We start from the raw sequence: 19,871 nt of genomic DNA, 5'->3' as shown, positions 1-19,871 counted from the left end.
CTCTCACATCTCCAAGTCCTGGTACTAGAAATCCCTAGCTATTTCTTCCTTCTAAAGGCATTTAACTCTTTCCCCACAGTAAGTGTGCGTGTACTGTTTCGTATTATCAGTGGTTGCTAGTCACTGGCTATTCTTCTATACTGCGATTTAGGTGGAGGAAATGGCCCCAGGATAACGGGTACAGCAGGGGACTAGAGACTGTAGGAAACTGATAGGAAGTGAACACACCCTTTTCCTTATCCTTGGAGGATTCCCATTTAAACAGTAATGCAGGCCCATCATAGACTGAAAATCCTGGAGTCAGAAGGATAACCAGAGCAGTAGTCCCCCTCCTCCCACCTCCTCGCTTTGGGACCCCGACAGAGTTATTTTACCTCTCCTGAGTGTTTCTGCATGCGTGAAACAGAGACGCATCTAGAATGCAGAGCTGCGGTAATAGAATAGATGTCACATGGCGTCACCTGCACCTGGCACACAGGATGTTCAGTCCGTGGTGGTGGTGGTGGTTGATGTCAGTGTTCTCATTTACCATGGAAGCTGGCTCCAGAAACCCTCAGGTGCCAAGGGGAGGTGATCCTCCAGCTCTCAGAATGAGCAGCCATGGCTACAGTGGAGAGGGCAGGGCTTGAGTCAGAAGACCAGAACTCAAGCCCCAACACTGGCACTCATCAGCTGTGTGACTTCAGGTCGATCACATTGCCTTACTCTCCATTTCCGTACCTATAAAAAAAATAAAACTCACACCCGTCCCACAGATTTGTTGTGAGGCTCAAATGAGCTAGCGTGCAGGGAGATTGTAGTCAGCAAGAAGGCACCAATAAATAATAACAATACTTCAGCGATAGAATGAGGGTTTCATGTGCCTACGTGACAACTGTCAGGCAGCCTAGATACTCAGGACCCACAAGTCAACCAGATGTCACATGGTTTGGACTCAGTTCAGGACCTGTTCTCCCCAAAAGATGTCAAAGCTCTTTCCTTATCTCAACAGATCTCTCTGCTGGGTGGCCAGGGGGCAAGACACTGCCAAGCTCTCTTTATGTAAATGAGCAAGTTGAGGCTCAGAAATGATCAGAGCTATCTCAGGCCTAGGCAGCCTGGGTTCAAACCCCAGGTCTGCCACTTCCTAGCTGGACTCGGGGACGTTAGGCCCTTTCTGCCTTACTGTCTTTATCTGTGAGATGACAATAATACCACCTATTGCATAGAGTTAATACACGTAAGACCTCTCTCGTACACAGGAAGCATTTCGTCTATGTTAACGGGAAGATACAGAGAAGGAGACGGAGTCAGGCTAACTTTTGAATATAGTTCATTTCTTCTAGTTAGATGCTGCATTTACTCCAGCATCACCAAATATTCCGCCTGGCTCATCCAGCTGCCAGTTGGTATCAACATGGTGAGTTTCAGTGTTGCATTTGGGCTATTTCTGTAAGATGGTGACAGCACCAGTTTGTGAGTTGGGGTGTTTTGGAACATTCTTATTTGGCTCTTTGCTCCTGAGTGGAGGGAAGCTGCTTCTCTCCTTCAGACTGTAAGAGATTCCTTACCCTCCATGCAGTTCTGTCTGGATAGCAAGGTTATCTAGGTGTGCAGGTCTATTAGAATCAGAATTTGTTTCCCAGGTTCTCATGCAGATTTCTCTCTAGCATCTCACCAAACTCTAAGCTGCCCTCCTGTCTTAAGGGTCTGAGGGGCAGGTGCACTTCAAAGCTAGGATTGTGAAGAAGCTTGGAAAGCCCCCCAACTAACTGTGCCATGGAGTGGGACCATGCTTGAGAGGAAGCCAAGTCCAGTGTCATTGGCCTGGACAGTGTGACATACCACAGTGGACAGCCTCTCTGAGTTGTGGTTACAGTGTTCCATGAAAAATCATAGTTCCATCTGGAGTAGCTGAAGACTTAACAGAAGCAAAAAGAAAACAAAATGGTGCTCCAGATCCAGCCAGAGAAACAAGAATAGTTCACCAACTGTTGTAGTGCTTCATGGGTCACTAAGCCCTTTTTTGTACTTAATCTAATGTAATCTAATCCTAACTACAACCAAGGAAGGCAACGGGAGACTTTCAGAATAACTTCTATCAGATTATTTTGTAATCTGGGTTAATTTTGCCATACATGGTGAAATTATGACAGTTTTGTACAGGACTCTTCATCACAGAGAATAATAAGCCGAGAACAGCGTCTTTGGTGAAAGACTATGCTCGGTGTATTGCTATTTTATGTCAACATATACCAATTGCTTCAGCCCCATCATGCACTGAAACGAGGTGATTGAGGCATGTAGTAGGTCTGTTAGGATCAAGTCACACATTGAGAAAAACTTTTTGAAGAAGGTTGAGTGTGAGGCTACCCAATCCATCTCAGTGAGGCCTTGTATTAGTTCACTGGATGGTATTTGGGAAGTTCCCCAAGTTGCTTCTTAGCCTCTTGAGCCTATCAGTGAACATGCAAAAAAGGCCCAAAATCTAACAGACAAGAATGAAGCGAGAGGAACGTGCTCCAGTGAGCAAAGAAAGAGTGCTGCCCCAGATTTTCCTCCCTATTGTGTTTGCCCTTGTCTCTTTTCCTTTGGGTCCACTCCCCCCTTGCTGGCCTCTCTCCCGGCCACCTGCTGGTAGCTGTGTGTGTCCTCTGGGGAGCTGGGACAGGCCTCTGCCAGGCACATTCCTGTGGCACTGAGCTGGGCTCACTGTGTGAGCCAAGTAGGTTCTGCTGACGGCAGCTCACCAAAGAATCAAATGGCAGCCTAACTACCCAGGCAGATAATCTGATTGTTCCCAGGGAGTTGGGCCCCAGAGAAGTGGCTGCGCACTGTGTTCAGTTGGTGCTACCTTCTGACCACGGCTTGGAAAGTTTGAGGTCATGGTGTTGTCCCAGAGTCAGATCACTGGGCCTGCCTGGAACCTGTCACACCTTTCCCTCCCCTGGCCTTTTAGTGCCAGCCCAGGTCCCCAACTCCCGCCTCAAGAACTGTGTCTCGTCTGCAGAACTGAAGAGGACAGCTTCCCTCACGACTTGTCAGCCCCCTGATTCTTCAGACGTGACAGGTCCAGATTGAGGCAGCAGTCCCCAAGGAAGGCCGGCTGTCTTGTTCAGCAGAGATGACACAGCTAAAAGCTCTTTTTCACATTAGGCAATTCATGCACTTGGTTAGACATTTATAGATTGCAGTCGCTCATCCAAAAAATCTGGGTCATCTTTTACATAGAGCTTCACGCTTTGGAAGAAAAACCGTGCCCAGGGAGGAATGTTCCTGCTGATGGCTTGGCCAAGGGAGCAGAGAGAGCACCTGCTGCGCCAGAGGGGGGAGGTGGGCCAACACAGGAGGGTTGGGAGCTCCCGGGGGCCTTGGCATTTCCACTCACACAGCCACTGGCTTGCCAGGCATTCTGGGTTCTAGTTGTCCCAGCTAAATGGTGCCGGTAATAGCTGCCTTGTGTTGCTGTGATGAAAAGTGGTAGGTTTAAGTGTTAGGGTCTCCAGGGTGGTTTTTAGAGAATGTACCATAATTGCAGTTTGGTCCATATGGGTTCAGGGCTTCTTGGGGAGACAAAGAGAAGGGGGTTAGCCTTGTACTGTGGATGGAGGAAAGGTAGAGCTCTTCCCGGTATAACCAGTCTTCTCCCCATTCACCTAATCCCTGAGGAGTGACTGGTGCCAAGGAAAGAGCCCTGGGCTGGGGGTCAGAAGGCCATTCCTGTCCAGGAGCCTCCACTCACCAGCCCTGTGATCATGGCCAAGGCATGACACCTTGTTTCTTCATCTTTAAAATTGAGCCCACGGTCCCTGCCACAGGACAGAGTTGTGAAACTCCCACGTTCAACACGGGTGATCCTGTTTGTGGAACCTAAGTGCAATAAAAACAAAGCATTGTTATCAGGTGTTGTCATCTAGGGAGGCTAGCGTGGTTCTCCCTCTGCTGGCTTCAGGAACAGTTTGCTCATGTGCACTCTGTGTGTGTGTGTGTATATATATACACACACGCATGCAATATCTAGGTGATGTGCTGCTTGAAATGGCTGCCCTGCTCCCACCCGCTGCCCTGACCCAACAGGATGGAGAGTCAGTAGGATGAAGGGAGGAGGCACAGGTGCTTTTCCTCACTGACTGTCTCCCTGGTCGGCCTCTCTGGGACAGGAGTTGAGGGCCTGATGGCACCAAATCCCCTTTATGGTAGAGGTTGATTAGCCAGGTTTTCTCCTTCTCTGAGTTCCTGGCCTTAGCTGTCATCACCCCCCAGGGGTTGGGTGGGAGCAGAGAGAAGAGTTGAGCCTGGCCATCCCCTTCCCCACTGGGGGAAGATTCTGCTCCTAAAGGCCTGTTGCTGAAGTTTGCAGTTGCAGGTCATGGTTAAATTGAGGCTTATGTATTGTCCGTGTCGTGGTGCCCCCGGCCATTGCAAATAAATAATTAAAAGCCAGTTGTAACCAAGGTACTCAGAGCTCCTGGACGCTCTGTTGGGCTATGGATTAGGAAATACTCTAGCTAGACTGACACCTTTGCGCTCACATGGTAGGCCCCATGCCTTCGCTTGGCTGTGATGTGCCAGGTTATCCCAGAGGGAATAAGATCAAGGCTAGATTTATGAGAAACTGGGAGCTTCCCTCTTCCCAAATTCTCACCTTACATTAAAATGTTTGTCCCTGGGTTAGAGCACCAACCACTTCAAGAAAATCGCTGTTGTAGATATCTGAGCGGCTTCACCCTTCACATCCTTCTCCACCAGAGGAGCTTCTTGATCCAGATTCACTGTTCCGTCAGTCACTAGGCAAAGTCCAGAGGGCGTGAGATGCGGAGTGAGGGGGAGCAGTAAAGTGGGTTCAGGAGCACCTGGTAGGAAGGAATAACGCAGGCTGCTGGGCAAGACCAACCTTGTTGATCTCGGGTGGGTTGCCAAGCCCTGCCCACTGCCCCCCCGTCCCCCCCACCCCTACAGGTAGCTCTCCCCAGCTCCACACTTGGGGTGACTGCATGCTGGCAGCTTGGAAAAGGCTGTAACGGGAATATTTAGACCACGTAAATCTGCCAACACTACATATCAGGGTCCCCCTCGCCGTCCCCCAGGAGAGCTGTGCTCTCAATGCCTAGCGGCCCACCACTGGCAGCTTCACAGACCCTTCGCTCGCTCCCGATTGTTCTCCTGCTCCCGGACTTGCGGGGCCGAGGAGCAAAAGCAAGACCAAGGTGGTGCCCGGCACATGTTCTCAGCTGTGCAGGTGGTTGGGACTTGTGAGAGTTCAGGGTACGAAGCACCCCATTCTTTCTTCACATGGACTTTCTGCCCTGGTGGCAACTGTTAGCGCTGAAAAGCTTGACAGGGAACAGCAACAAACTGTTAATTTATTTTTCAGCTTGCTGATTTTTGTACCCTCTCCAAACGGGATTTACTGAATATAACAATGTTGCTGTCAAGTAGATTTTATTTCTTTAGAACATTTATCTGGTGTTACACATTCACGATTCTCTGTGTATCTGTCAACTTCTCCCCGGATCCTGTCTTCTCCTTTCTGGAGACACTGACCTCCACTCACGGCTTCTGCTCTGCTCTAGGCTCCAGATCCACCTCCGCCCCCAGGGTTTTCTGACCCTAGCATTCCCATTACCATTTTTTCTGGTCCCTGGTTTTGACATACCCACGATAGGCCAGTTTCTGACCTGCCTTCAGTACACTCAAAATCCTTCACATATCAAGAGATGTCCATGGAAACCAAAATGAAGAGGAGTTCTGGAGTTTCTCTGGTGTTGGTCATATTTTATGTCCATTCTGCTGCAAGTCATTTGTGCCTCATCCCCGGATAAACATTCGCTGTAGGAAAGTCATCCCCACCTCTTGTCAGCAAGCAGCAGTACCTGGAATGCAAGCTGATTGCAAGCTTATTCTCATGGGATTCTAATCATTAGGGAGTAGTTCATTGCTGTCAGAGGCAGATAACTTATTTAAGAAAGGAGGAAGAGAGTGTGCGGACCAATTGAGGGACAAAGGGCTGAACCAGATAACCTCTTGAATCTCCAAGTTCTGGGTCACTTCTCCACAGATACCAAGATGCTTCCTAAACCTTCATGACTAGATGGGGTCTCTCCCTCCTCTGAACTTTGCCATCCTTCTGTGGGCTCACTCTTAACATTTACTGCCTGATAGTATGATGTGTCTTGGGTGTGTGTCTTATTCCCTAAGTAGATCGTGGGCTCCTTAATGACAAGGGGTTTCCTTAGAGCTCCTCAGCTCTCCTTTGGCACCTAAGACGGTGCCTCGCACAGAGTAGATTAATGACCAGTATAGGTTAATTGCATCAAAAAATGTTTTTGGTTGAAGTGGAATGAAAAGTCACTCCATAGAATAGTTAGGGAGCCATATCCTTTTCCCTGGAAAGGTACAAGTCGATGCTAGATAGTCACCTACTGTAATGCTGTCATGAGCTAGAAGGTTCAGGTAGAAAATGTCAAAAGTCTTTTCCATCCCAAGATTTCGTGATTGCATAAAGTGTAGCTGTTGCCGCCACTGAGCCTAATGATGGAAAATGGTGTGTTTTTTTTGTTTTGTTTTTGGTTCAGAGACAAATGACTATCTAGAAGCCACGTGGCTTTTCTTTTTGCTTTGTGGACCAAATGGTCCTCAGGTTGGATGGGTCCTTAACTAATATACTTCCCTAGCAGCATACGTTACTCCCCAGGTCCAGTGATAGAGTATAGAAGATTGACATTTTGTACCCCACCGCTGAGGTTTCAACCCTTTAAAGAAGTCTCCCCTAAAGTGTGAGAAGCAGATGGTACTGAGAAAATATGCACATTTTATTATGCATTGCACATTTTACTTATTAGAATTTTTAGTATGACACCCTGCATTTTGAAAAGCCTAAAGAGGCAAACAAAATGAAATTATTCATTGAAATATTTAAATCAGCTTACAGCAATTATATCAAAATATCAAAATTAAATCCTGCAGTCTGGAAGGTAAATTCTCCTTGACCACCCACTTAGAAATCTGACTTTCAAAGGGAGGCTCTTCCTCTCAAAAAAGAAGTGTTTGTTCCGTGAGATGAAGTCAGGAAGGGAAGGCGTACTTGATGAGGTCCCATGGAGGCTGACCATCGCCCGGGGGACAGATGGTGGCAGGAACGAGGGCAAGTGAACACGCAGACTTCCTCCTGGTGGAAAAGGAGAGCCAAGAAGGGAGTTCTGGGTGTGGGTGCCTCACCCCATTCCTGCCTCCCTTTGCTGAGTGAGTCAGCCCCCTCCCCACCCTTACCATTTGCCGGCCCTCACTCCCACAGAGAGCATGTGAGGATTACCACGCCGCAGTGGGGGAACATCATGGAGCTCTGGAAGAGGGGGTGCACGGTAAAAACGGAGAGCAAATATGGTTTTGCATCTTAGGCACAACACCCTTCTTAAGGGCAACTTTAATGATCAGTATCAATCAGCCAAGGCATACATGAGTTTTTCAGAAACCATCAAGAGTACAAAAGCTCTTCTTCCAGATGTGCATTGCTTCCAGCCCGGTAGCCCAGCAGCATCTCTTAGACTCAGCCCTGAGCACTGGAGGAGATCTTAAAGCTGATCTCCCTCAGCCCCCATTTAACACTTGAATTCCCTATACTGGCCGATGACCATGTGGCAGGCGGCTGAGTAATAGTGGAGAGAGCTGGAGCCAGATCCAGATCCTAGCTCTTTGTCTCTTTGACCCAGGACAAATTACCTCATCTTTCTATGCTTTGATTTCCTCAGCTGTAAGTTTTGAGCAACACCAACATTGCTGAATTATTTTAAGAATGAGAAATGACATCGTTAAGGTTCTTAGCGCAGCCCCAGGGATGAGTAGGGCTTCAGTGAATAACAGCGGGTCTGCCCCTTCCGGCTGGAACTAAGTGCTGCTCGGCGGCCCCCTCGTGCGTGTCTCTGTGACGGGAGTCCTTCCGTTGTGGGGCAGTCTTAGCGGTTAGAAGTTTCTGCCCCATGTGGTGTTCCGTCCTCTTTCCGTCTCAGCATCCCTGGTTCTGCCTTTTGTGGCCCCACAGAACGAACCTTCTCCCACAGAGTGTACTCCAGGTATGTGAAGACAGTTCTAATAGCTCTCCTTAGTTTACTCTGTGGTGAACCTATTTAGTTCCTCAAATCCTTCCATATGGCACTCGGTTTTGATCTCACCCAGGACACTTCTGAGCCCCTTTCCCTAATATGTGAGCATCCGTGGAAGGATGCTGGGCAGCCGCAAAGACCAGTGGAGATAACAAGGCTGCCCATCCTAAAGAAGCCTGTCAACTGTGTCCGTAGCTCCTGTGAATAGTCTAATGCATACCCTATAAAGATATTTCATTTTCCCTGCTTTTTACCACAGTATGCTGAAATATGACCCTACTACCTTGGTGAGGAAAGGAGCATTATAAAAACCATATTGTCAGATGCTGAACTGAAAAGTTAGCTGCCCCCCCCCCCCCCCCCCCCACGGGGCACCTGGGTGGCTCAGTTGGTTAACTGTCTGCCTTTGGCTCAGGTCATGATCCCGGAGTCCCCAGATTGAGCCCTACATCAGGGTCCTTGCTCAGCGGGGAGTCTGCTTCTCCCTCTGCCCCCTTACCCCTTCACCCCCTCACTCCGCTCTCTCGTACTCTGTCTCTCTCAAATAAATAAAATATTTAAGAAAAAATGAAGCTAGCCCCCTCATAATTGTGGTAGATTTGATTACGTTGTTACACACCCCCTCTCCCGTGTTTCACCTTCTGTGTGTCAGCGATATTCTTCATGTAACTTTAAAGTTCCCACTCTTTCGCTGGAGATTCGGCAGCGTGACTTGCTTTGGCCAGCAGAATGAGGCAGAAGTGGCAGCATGTCACTTCCAAGCCTAGGCTTGAGAGGCCTTCAGTACTTCCAGTAGTCCTTTGGTGCCCTGTGGTCACCACGAAAGAACATACCTCACTAACAAGCTGGTCCAGGGCGGCGGGGGGGGGGGGGGGGGGGGGGGGGGCTGTGCAACAGAGGCCCCCAGCAAAGCCCAGCCTTTCTCAGCTCACCTGCCAGCCAGTTCACAGACACTTGAGAAGAAATAATTGAGTCCTGTTTTAAGCCACCAAGTTTTAGGGTGGTTTGTTATGTGGAATTTTCATGGCAAGAGATCACTCTTACAGAGGTTGGGCCGGAAAACAGAGAGAGTGCAGCACTAAGCAGTTCCAGGCAATTTCGGCACCGACACCTGCGCAGTAAGCATTTTCCCCACAAGTATTCTTGATGCATAACTAATCAGGTGAAAAACAATTTGGCCATAAAAGATAAAAATCACACAAAAAAGAGGGATATTCATTTAAAAGGACATGAGAAAACATGAAAACTGAATCACAAAATTAAAAAGACTTTATTGCAAAACAGAAAATATTTGAGTACCTTTAAAACGTGCAGTGGCAGTCCTGTGCAGATAACCGAGTGTCTTTTGTGTGTTAGAGCTCAACACAGTCTTCAGAATCTTTCGTACTATTACACATTTTTTTCTTTTCTTTTCTTTTCTTTTTTTTTTTTTTTGCTTATGGATTTGTCTCCTTGCTAAAATTTCCTCCTTCATTAAGAGAGATATCTGTTTCCAAGTACTAAGATGCATACTTGTACATGAGCTCCGTATCGCATTGTGAAGCCCTTCTCCACGGCTGTTTGTTCTGGGCATATTGTCCCGTGTCCACTGACGGACATTCCAAGTTCTGTGGGAAACTTGGGTTCAAAACTCGTTGCCACCGTATAGACCATTCTGAGGGCTGAGCTTCATCTCCTATAGAAATGAGAGTATGGCATCATGGGAAGATGAAGCCAAACTGTCAGCCAGGTACTTTTTTATCTTTTACAGCAAAATTGCCTTACAGCCTGTTAATTATGTGGTGAAAAAGCTTGTGGCAAAGATGCTTATGGTGAAAATACCCAACATGATACTGACCCTGCCTCAATAAGTTGAGAAGAATTCATGAAAGATTAACAAAGCTGGGGTGCCTGGGTGGCTTAGTCAGTTAAGCATCTGCCTTTGGCTCAGGTCATGATCCCAAGGTTCTGGGATCAAGTCCCACGTCGGGCTACCTGCTCAGTGGGGAGTCTGCTTCTCCCTCTGCCTCTGCCCCTCCTCCCCAGCTCATTCTGTCTCTCTCTCTCTCTCTCAAATAAATTTTTAAAAATCTTGAAAAAAAAAAGATTAACAAAACTATAATGAGCCTAACTGAATACTTCATAAAAATGATTTGTCAAGTTGTAAACACGAGTTTTTTTTGTAAACTTTGGCCAAGAAGAAAACACATATTTCATCAGTGAAATATGTAATGACAAAAGAAAGCTCAATATCCAAAGACATAAGAAAAGTTAAGGGGTGTCCTATTTGATAGAGTTCACTCATTTACTCAACAAATGTTTAATGAATACCTGACATGTATCCTCACTGTTCTAGGCCCTGGAAATAAGGTTGTGGGAGAAACAGACAGGGCTGAGGTCTCACGAAGCTTATATTCTAGGGGAGACTCAGAAAATAAAAATTAAAACGATAATTCTAATCATGGTAAGTGCTACGGAGAATCTCAGGTAGGGTAATGGCTACCTCAGGTAGTTTAAGGAAGGCCTTTCCGAGGATGTGACATTGAAACTGAGACCGAATGACATGACTAGGCCAATGGAAGAAAGGCCACATTGCAGGAAATATCAAATGCAAAGTCTATGAGTTAGGAATAAACTTGGAGGGTCTGAGGTATAAATAGAAGTATGGACAGGAGTGATATGGTATGAAATGAAGTGGGAGATATTCGAAGGGGCCAGAACATGTGGAGCTCCACTGGCCACAGCAAGGATTTTGTATTTTATTACAAGGGGAGTGGAATCCATTAAAGGGTACGAAGCACATGACCTGATTTATGGCCTCCCTCCTGGTTTCTGTATGGAGAATGGACAAGAGAGGAAGCAGGGGGTCATTTGGGTTTGTGCATCACAGTGCTGGCTACGAGTGGTCTCTGTAATGGCCAGGATGGAGAGAAATGAACTGGTTTGAGGTACATTTTGAAAGTAGAATCAAGACCCACTGATGGATTGGATGTGAGGGAAAGTGAAAAATTAAGGATGACTCCTAGGTTTTCTGTTTGGGTAACTGAGGATGGTTGGTGGTACCATTTCCTGAGAGGAAGAATGGAGGAGGACTGGACTGGGCGGGCAGAGAGAGAGGTCAGGAGTTTTGGTGAGTTAGTTAAGTTTGAAATTAGACCTCTGTGTTGCTTTGCCAAGGAGGATGTTGGACATGTTAATTTGGTCCTCAGGCTAAAGATATCAGTTGGACAGTCATCAGCAAATAGATGGTGTTTTCACCAAAGGACGAGATGAGTTCACCCCAGAAAAAAAGTTAAAATTTTTAATTTAAAATTTAAGAAGTTTCAAATTTTTAAAATTGTTTTTAAAAAGAAGTGGGAGGACTAAGCCACAGAGCATGGTGACATTTAAATGCTCAGCAGAGGAAGAGGAGACAGAAGAAGAGTGTGAGGGAGAAGCTGAGACAGTGTGGTGTTATGGAAGCCAAGAGAAGAAAGTGCTCCAGCAAAGAGGGTTGTCAGCTGGGCTGGGCTGAATGCAACCTGAATCGCGAAGTCAGACAAAGCCAGCGAAACAAACTATCAGATTTGGCAATGTGGAGCTGGTTGATGACCTTGAAAATAAACTGTTCAGTGGGATGGCAGAGATAGAAGTCAAAATGGAATGGTTGAAAATGGAATGGGGAGGTGGGAAATTGATGAGAGTGAGGATCTGCTAAAAAGGGGAACAGAGAAACGGAGAAGTCCTAGAGCTGGTGAGAGCCCAAGGCTTTGTTACATTGTATTTAAGTGCCATGGGTAAGGAAAGCAGGAAAGAGAGAGAGAGAGGGAAGTGGTGATGCAGGAGAGAATGTGGACAGAGGCAGGATCGGCATCCTTGGGAAAGGAGGAGACGTTGCGCCCAGTGGAAGCCATGGCCTCTTTAGAAAGGCCTCCCAGGGAAACAGGGGAGGACGGGCAGGGGGAGGAACAGCACACGCAGAAATCTGTGGATTTGATGAGGGAAAGGTGAGTGATCCGGGCCATTGAAGTGCAGTTTCTCAATGAACTGTGACTTTAGGTCATCGTCTGAGGGTGATCCAGAACTTCCATATCTGGAACCCAAATGCACGGTGCCCTTCATTTATCGTTTGGTGCACTTGGAAAGAGTGAAAATGACAACCTTGCTTGCACAATGTGTTTTAAAGAGCTTCGAAGTGCAGCAAGTCATGTCCCTTCCTTCCTTTGATACTTTGCCCTGAATCATCCAAGTTCCCATCAGAGACCAGAATTCACATGGCTTGGTTAAATGAGAGCACTGGAGCGAAGGTAGTACTTACAGAGATGAGGGTGGAATTAAGAGATGCTGCACCCAGACGACCAACAACCAGAAGTCATTGCCCTTCCCCCCACCCAGGGGCCAGGGGTCAATGGAGATCAGTAGTGTTAGATCTCAGTTAGAGCTGGAGTCTGGAAGGACAGGCCAGCCAGTGTGATCGTTCATTGAAGAGACCTAGAGCTGCTATCAGGAAGTGGCACCAGAGCCTCCCTGATGCTTCCCCATAGCTGAACCCACCTGGAAGCTGGCTGGCAAGGGTTAATGCACGGTGAAGGACAGAGAATAGATCTGGCCCCAAATAACCAACACAGCCCCTAACACTTCATGCCATAAGTGTTGAAAAGATTTTGGAAACCACTCCAGAGGGAATATTTATACCCACTGCCCATGTATAGAATGCATCTATGTGGTATCTGCTGGGTTTGGAAAACCTAGTTAACCGTGATCTTTGAAATGAACCGTCAGGGATACTTCATGGATACCACCATCTCCAAATGCCATGTTTGCCTATAGTCTTCCTCCTTTATTTTCATCCAGAGGCATTTTGCCCATAAACCTAGGAAAGCTTATATTTCAGGGCCCCTCGCTGGTAGGAATCCCTTCCAAGGCCATGAGAGAGCCCTAGAAATGTATTCCTATGATCACATGTTCTTGTAAATTTTTCAAAAGTAGGATATTTAACTGTAATCTCTTAAGACTATATATTTTTCACTCTGACCCTAGAAAGGACCCCACCCCACCATTATATGCACTTTGGGCCCCATAAAACTTGGATCTGTTTCTGCTTTCAACAGAAACTCGAGTGTATGATGCAAGTTTTATTCCTTTCCCAAGATTCTACTATCTTTCAGGTGGGGTGGTTAATGAACATCAAAATGGACATTTTGGGAAGGGGAGAATGCAGCAGGAGGGTAAGAAGCAAAGAAGGGAGGGGTGTGTGGTGCTCAAGGCAGGGGGGAGAAAAGCACTGTGTGAAGCCACTCTGGCCGTCCACCACCTTCGGGTAATGGAGGGTTGTCAGGTGTCCCAGCAGGGGACTCCTTTCTCTCAGGGGGCCTCGCTCAGATGCTGCTTTTTGTGTTTTCAGATGCAGATGGAAACCTGTGTCGAAGTAACCAACTGTTGCAAGTCATGCTGACCATGCACCGAATTATCATTTCCTCTGCTGAGCTGCTCCAAAAAGTTATCACCCTATATCCTTGAGCACAGTGACTACCCATCCCTCAATGGGATTCATTCAGAAGTATCTTGAAATTTGACATTTGCTTTCATTGCGATTGGTTTGGAATAACTCTGAGTGGTAAATGGGTTCAAAAATGTCCTTTCGGGGGTATGCGGGTTGTGCGTGGGTGTTGATGTGTGTGTCTGTGAGCACATGGGCACACACATGTGTCACTGCGGTTGGGCGGGGCAATATTTTCAAAGCTGATTGCTCAGGCAAATCGTCAAAGAAATGGGTCTTCAGTATGTCTGGCGAGTAAAAATCCCTTTCCCGTAGGTTAGTCAAAATCTGTTTTCGTCCTGTGCAGATTGACAAGGGTGACTCCAATGACAAACTGGCTCTCCTGTCTCCCCCTTTCCCCAGACTCTGAAGAAAGCTTCGTGACACCACAGTATCTGAAGAGTCCCCTTTCATGCTTCAGGCAGAGGCGCTGGCTAGGGGCCAAGCAAACCCTGCTGGATTTTAACCTTCTTATGGGGTGTGAATTGAGTAGGGTGGAGAAGGAGCCTGCCCTCTGCCTCTCGCTGGGGACACTGGAAGTTGTGGCCCCATGAGAAAGGACTGTGGGTGGGAGGAGCCCGTGGAGCACCTGCAGCCGGGGTCCTTGGCATTGAGTCATGACTGGTGGCTCTTCTCATCCTACACCCCCTCCCCTGGCCCCTTCTTTTTCACCTTATGGCATACACAAAAATAAAAGCCACCAGAAGAGACTGAATCTCTTCTCTAAACCTACTTGGAAATCTTTACTTCTCATATCAAAGGATTCCAAGGGCTGAGTGTTGGCAGAGGTCTATATAATAAGAGCTGCAGGTAATAAGTGGGTGTCTGGTCTGCAGAGAATTTTTAAATCATTGTAAAGCTGACTCAGAGTCGGTCAACTTTTTATTAACTCCATGTACCAGCAGTTTTAAACAGTGTCAATAGTTAAAACCTCCTCATTGAGAAACGTGTTCCTCGAAGGACTAAATGGTGCCCCCTGGCTGCCCCTGTGTACGCAGCCCCCTCTCCCTGCTCACTCCTCCGCCCCGCACGGGCTGACCCCTCACATGTCCCCTCTCCTCCACTTTCACCTCTGCCCCTTCAGTGACGCCTGCCCTTCAGCCTAAAACACATTCAAGTCTCCCCAACCTAAAAATTAACTCTCCACCCTGCCTTCCCTCCACTGTTAGTTAGAAATTTGATGCACAAACCTCCTAAAATAGTCTGCACTATCTCCCATCTCTTGACTCCCACTCACTCCTTCACTCAGCTGGGGCCCCCACGCTGGCCCTCAGACTTTCCTCTCAAGTCACCACTGGCCTTCTGGTGGCTCAGCCCCTTGGCTCTTTTCTGTCCCCGCTTGCTCTGGGCTTTGTGGACACCCCCCGCCTCTCCAGACCCTCTCCCTCCCGGTCTTCCGTCTGGCTTCTCATGTAGCCCCTTCTCCGAGCCCCTCTCAAACGGGGAGAGCATCCAGTGTCCTTCTCACTCTGCCTCCTTCCCTGGGTGATTTCCCTCCAGGATTTCCACGTCTATCCCTCTGTGCTGTGGACTTTCAAGTTTGTATTTTTTGTTTTTTTTTTTTTTTTTATGAAGTTCAGTTAGCCAACATAGAGTACATCATTAGTTTTTGGTGTAGTGTTCAGCGATTCATTAGTTGTGTATAACACCCAGTGCTCATCACAACACGTGGCCACCTAATGCTCATCACCTGGTTACCCCACCCCCACCCCCTCCCTTCTGCAACCCTCAGTTTTGTTTCAAGTCCGTATTTCTTTAACCCAGACCGTTTTGTAAAAAATATTTGGACTAGTTTGTGCTGCAGACACTTCCATCTTAATATGCTCAAAACTTAATTTTCTCACCACCTTCATCCCCAGTTACTGCCCATTAATTCTGCTGTGACACCTGCATTTTCATTTTCAATTTCAGTTCGTGGTGTCCTTGCCCATTCACTTAGCCAAACCAGAAACCTCAGAGGCGCTCTTGACTCCTCCCTGCTTTTCACCTCCTATGGAGTCCATTACTCAATCCCAGGGCTTCTACTTCAGAAATGACTCTTCGCTGCTTTCTTCTCTCCATTCCCCTGCCACGGCCTTAGTGTGGGCTTCCATCTTCTCTGCTAGGCCCCTCTCTGTTCCGGACTGCTGTCCTCACCGGTGTGCTGAAAGCACCCCCCCACCCCCCAATCATTAGCCACCTCTGAAGTTACTTTCCAGAGAAGCAGATCACAAAGGCCATTGCTTCAGAGCCTCTGCAGACTGCAGGGTAATGCCCAACTCCTCAGCTGCCAGGCCAGGGCGTCTGGGGTCTGACCCCAGTGTCCCTTATACTCCCCACTGCAGCTCTCCCAGAAGCCCTGTCTCCCCCACACCCAGTTTCCCCATGCACCAGGTGGACCAGGTCCTCTTACGATTCCTGTGCCTGGATCGCCTCTTCCTCCTCATTGCCTGACAGACTCCTTCAAGACCCCTCTGTGAAGTCTTTCCTGACGTTTTCAGCCTTCCACACACCCCTCCCTTTTGAAAACACATCTAGTGTGCTTAGACAGTGCTTTGAAAATCTATCCAATTCCTGTGACTTTAGTTTTGTATTGCTTAAGTGTCTCTCACATCTCTGGTCTGGATGTAATCTGCTTTGAAAAGCTTTTCATCTACGATTGCAGAAAGTGCCAAGTATTTTTACTCTGTTAGCTAAATAAATTGATCTACCCAGACTTCAGTCTGTAAGTTTTGCAGTGTGCTATACTGCTCTGGTCTCTATAGATGACTATTTCAAGTACACTGCAGAAACTGTGTGTCTAGCTGCGTAGTTTGATTTGTGTTAGTAACATAGAAAGTTACAAAGGTACTAAAAATTAATTAGGTTACCTTAAGAAAAAAATATGAATATATTTTTAACCTAGATTTAAAAATGTATACACTGTAACTTACCTGCATACATGTCTCTCCCACTAGTCTGTGTGTCCATCAGCATCAGGAACCAAGGCTTATTTATCTTTGTTTCTCTAGAACTTACCTCAGGGGCCATCTCATGATAGTACATAACGAATGTTGCCTGACTGTAGGTACAAAACACTGGACACTTTTAGGTGAGAAATTCAGGCTTTGGTCTGGGGCAGGGGACGAGATTCTAAGAAGGGAACATGAAGTAAGACTGCCTGTCACTGAAGCCCAGGTTAAACACTGACAGCAGAACGATTTTTTCTTCGCATTTTGTGTCGCTGTTTTCTGACTTGGAAGTAATAGAATTATTAGTTAAGTAAGCTCATAGTTCCCTTGATTCTTCCTGGTGTTTCATCGTTAAAAAGATTTTAAAACACATTTTGAATGGCTCAAGTGCCTGAAAAGTACAGTCAGAATACCGGCTGTGAAGAGAAGGAAGCTGTGTGGAGCCTGAAGCTTCCAGCAAACAGTGACCTGAACCCCTTCGAGGCAGATGCTGGAGCCTCTGGATACTGCATGTGCTGGGCGCTCGCCTCGGCGCCCCACGTGAAAAAGCAGGTGCCCTGCCTCACTCCAGGGCTGCCTCTGCTGTGGCTTAGGGGCTCTGATGAGGGGGAGGCTGTGTCCTCCCGCCCGGTGTCCTGCCTGGCCCTGTGCACGGAGTGCTGGCGTGGACACTGACCCATTTACTCAGGTCCTGCCCACACGCTGGGCCACCGGCTGCCCCGCGCACCACAGGGATGGACATTGGAAGGGACAAGGGATGGGCAGGGAGTGACCAGACGAAAGCTCCACAGTAAAAGGCACCGTGTTGATTTATAGATCTACTTAGCTGGTTTTAAAAGAGAAGTATGTTTTCCGTCCCTTCCTCATTAAAAAGGAAGAATAAAAATTTCAACAAGTGCATCAAATAATAAAAATACAGAATCTGGGCCTTATTTATCTAGAATGTGCCTTGTGCTTGAAGCTCTTTGCATTGAAGGCAGGCATTTTCTCAGCGATATGGCCTAAAGATGCGTAAAGTCCTTGTTTTCACTCTTAACTTTTAAGCCCAAAGGCAGGCGTCAGACAGAGCCTTTTAGTTCATCAAGTTTGCCGGCTACCTAGACTTATTTTTATTCTCTGTGTTGCTGTGCGTGTGTGTTTTCGTGTTTTGTTTTTGTTTTGGTGCTTTTGAGGACAGATATTATAGGCAGTAAGTCTATTAAAATTTAGTTTTTAAAGTGATTTTATTAAAAGTACAAATTTTACAGCCATAGCTCTTCTTTAGGGCTTCAAGTTTAGTTTGCAAATACGATTCTTTCTGTAAGTCTAGCATGTTTCACCAAGCATTTTTAAGGGGCCTTGAAAATGTTTGGTTAATTTGAATAATGCTCATTAAATACTTCTGATGGTTGTAAACTACAGTTACGAATTTTACATTTCGAATGATTTTTAAATACTTCAGATGCCTTCCTGAATTCTAAATAGTTTTTATAACTGTTAAAGTTATAAACAGTTAACATCATTTTAGAAGTTCCAAAGCCATGATTAAACTGAATAAAATTTCAATTTAAAACCACAAGTGCTTTAGCACTTAATTATAAAGGGAAGTTTTGAGACTATCATGCCAATATGCTCTTAAACATTACAGGGATATAAAATCCCCGAATGCTCCGATTCCTTCCTAATCAAAAGCACTGATCCTAAGATGTAGACTTTCACTTTGCTGTGTTTACCTCTACATTTTCTGGGATTTAAGATACACATGCCCACTGAAGGAAGACCACTCCCACCCAGTTACTTGAGCTTTCTGCCAGCTTACTCACTGGACTCCTGGCAGGGCCCCTGCAGGAAGTCACTGAACCCCATACCGAAGTTATGATGGCACAGTGTTTAGAAGGGATGGAGGGTACAGCCTCGCAGGGCCCACGGTGCACGTAGCCTGATTCCTCAGTCTGGTGACCAGAGATGGTAGACCCACCCAGGGTACCAGTGGATTGGATTTTGCATTTCTTTGGCTTGTAAAATAAATGAAATATTCTCTCCACAGATCTCTAAAGAGGTCAACGTAATGGGATCTTACTATTCTCTCATATTTCTTAGGATGGCACCATTCTCATGGAATATTCTGAGTGCCATCTCTGATTGTATTTTGGATTAATCACATGGCTTTGTCTGACTTGCCATCACAACTTCCAAGGCCTATCTGCTTACCTCCTCCAGGCATATATTATCATTTTTCACATTACTGCCCTTAATTATCATGACAGTATATCTGAATATTCATTCATTCTCCTCCTCCTCATTTACTGCACAAATTGTTTATCCATTTCTTGAAACACTTTAAAAGAGAAGGGCTCCTCTAAGTTGTTTCAGTGGGACTCCACATCTCTTGGGCATGGGTAGGAGTTCATGTGCCCCTTTGCCATTCAGATAGGCTGCTTATGCCAGGACCTTCCCACACTGTTGGCTTCCTACTTCCCCTTCTGCAAAGGAGATGTTGGGACCTCCTTCCATAAGGAGGTGTGGGCTCCACAGAAAGTCCCCATCATCACCCTTCCAGGTGCTACTACGCACACAGCTGCACACATCAAGTTGGTTGTTGTCCTATGGCCAAAAAAATAAGAAAATATGGGGGGTGGTTAGCAAATACTGGGCACCTGGGTGGCTCAGTCATTAAGCGACTGCCTTCGGCTCAGGTCATGGTCCCAGGGTCCTGGGATCGAGCCCCGCATTGGGCTCTCTGCTCCACGGGAAGCCTGCTTCTCCCTCTCCCATTCCCCCTGCTTGTGTTCCCTCTCTCGCTGTGTCTCTCTCTGTCAAATAAATAAAATCTTAAAAAAAAAAAAAAAAGCAAATACTTCCAAACATGAGAAGTTGTTTGGTTTCTATGACAGAGGCTTCTATTTCCCTTAACCACAGCCCTACCTATAAGGACGCCTTGGCAAAGAACTCACCAGGGCTTTGTCTGAAGATCTGCTATTTTGTAAGGTAACGTTTCTACGTGTCGTTGGGACTTGTGGAGTGGAGTGAAATGAAAGGCTGAAGCAAGGGATTCTAGTTCTTTCCTTGTGCTCTCCCCCTTTCCCGTCCTGTCTATAGAACACCTCTGGACAGACTGGAAAGGGCAGTGCTGCCCTACTGGAGATTCCTTATTGGAGCACAGTCTCTGCTAGTGTGTCTGAGCTTAATATTTGATACCAACGTTTTCTTCAGTCTGAAAGCATTTTGGTATCAAATGACACAGGGAGAGATACAGAGATAATGAAGGAACTCTCTGTCCTTTCATTTTTAGTCTTAATTATTAAAGTAATATAGCTCATATTAGAGCATTTTAGAAAATACAGTAAACAGTATAATTATAGTAATAATTATTCATATCCCACGACC

The 19,871-nt window shown here is 46.7% G+C and overlaps 1 protein-coding gene across 1 annotated transcript in view; it reads left to right on the top strand.

The window, feature by feature from the left end:
• The window catches only part of RASGRP1 (RAS guanyl releasing protein 1), a 76,237-nt gene that overhangs the window by 30,862 nt on the left and 25,504 nt on the right, over window positions 1-19,871 (top strand). The window contains exons 3-4 of the mRNA XM_025884605.2: window positions 13,441-13,546; window positions 19,410-19,472. Of these exons, the coding sequence (XP_025740390.1) occupies window positions 13,441-13,546; window positions 19,410-19,472 (169 nt within the window). The remainder of the gene's footprint in view (window positions 1-13,440; window positions 13,547-19,409; window positions 19,473-19,871) is intronic.

The sequence above is a fragment of the Callorhinus ursinus genome, unplaced genomic scaffold (genome assembly GCF_003265705.2).
Source record: "Callorhinus ursinus isolate GAN/ISIS: 27379988/994484 unplaced genomic scaffold, GSC_fseal_2.0 scaffold25, whole genome shotgun sequence".
NCBI lineage: Eukaryota > Metazoa > Chordata > Mammalia > Carnivora > Otariidae > Callorhinus > Callorhinus ursinus.
The sequence above is the reverse complement of the archived record's forward strand: the minus strand, read 5'-3'. Positions and strand labels throughout refer to the sequence as shown.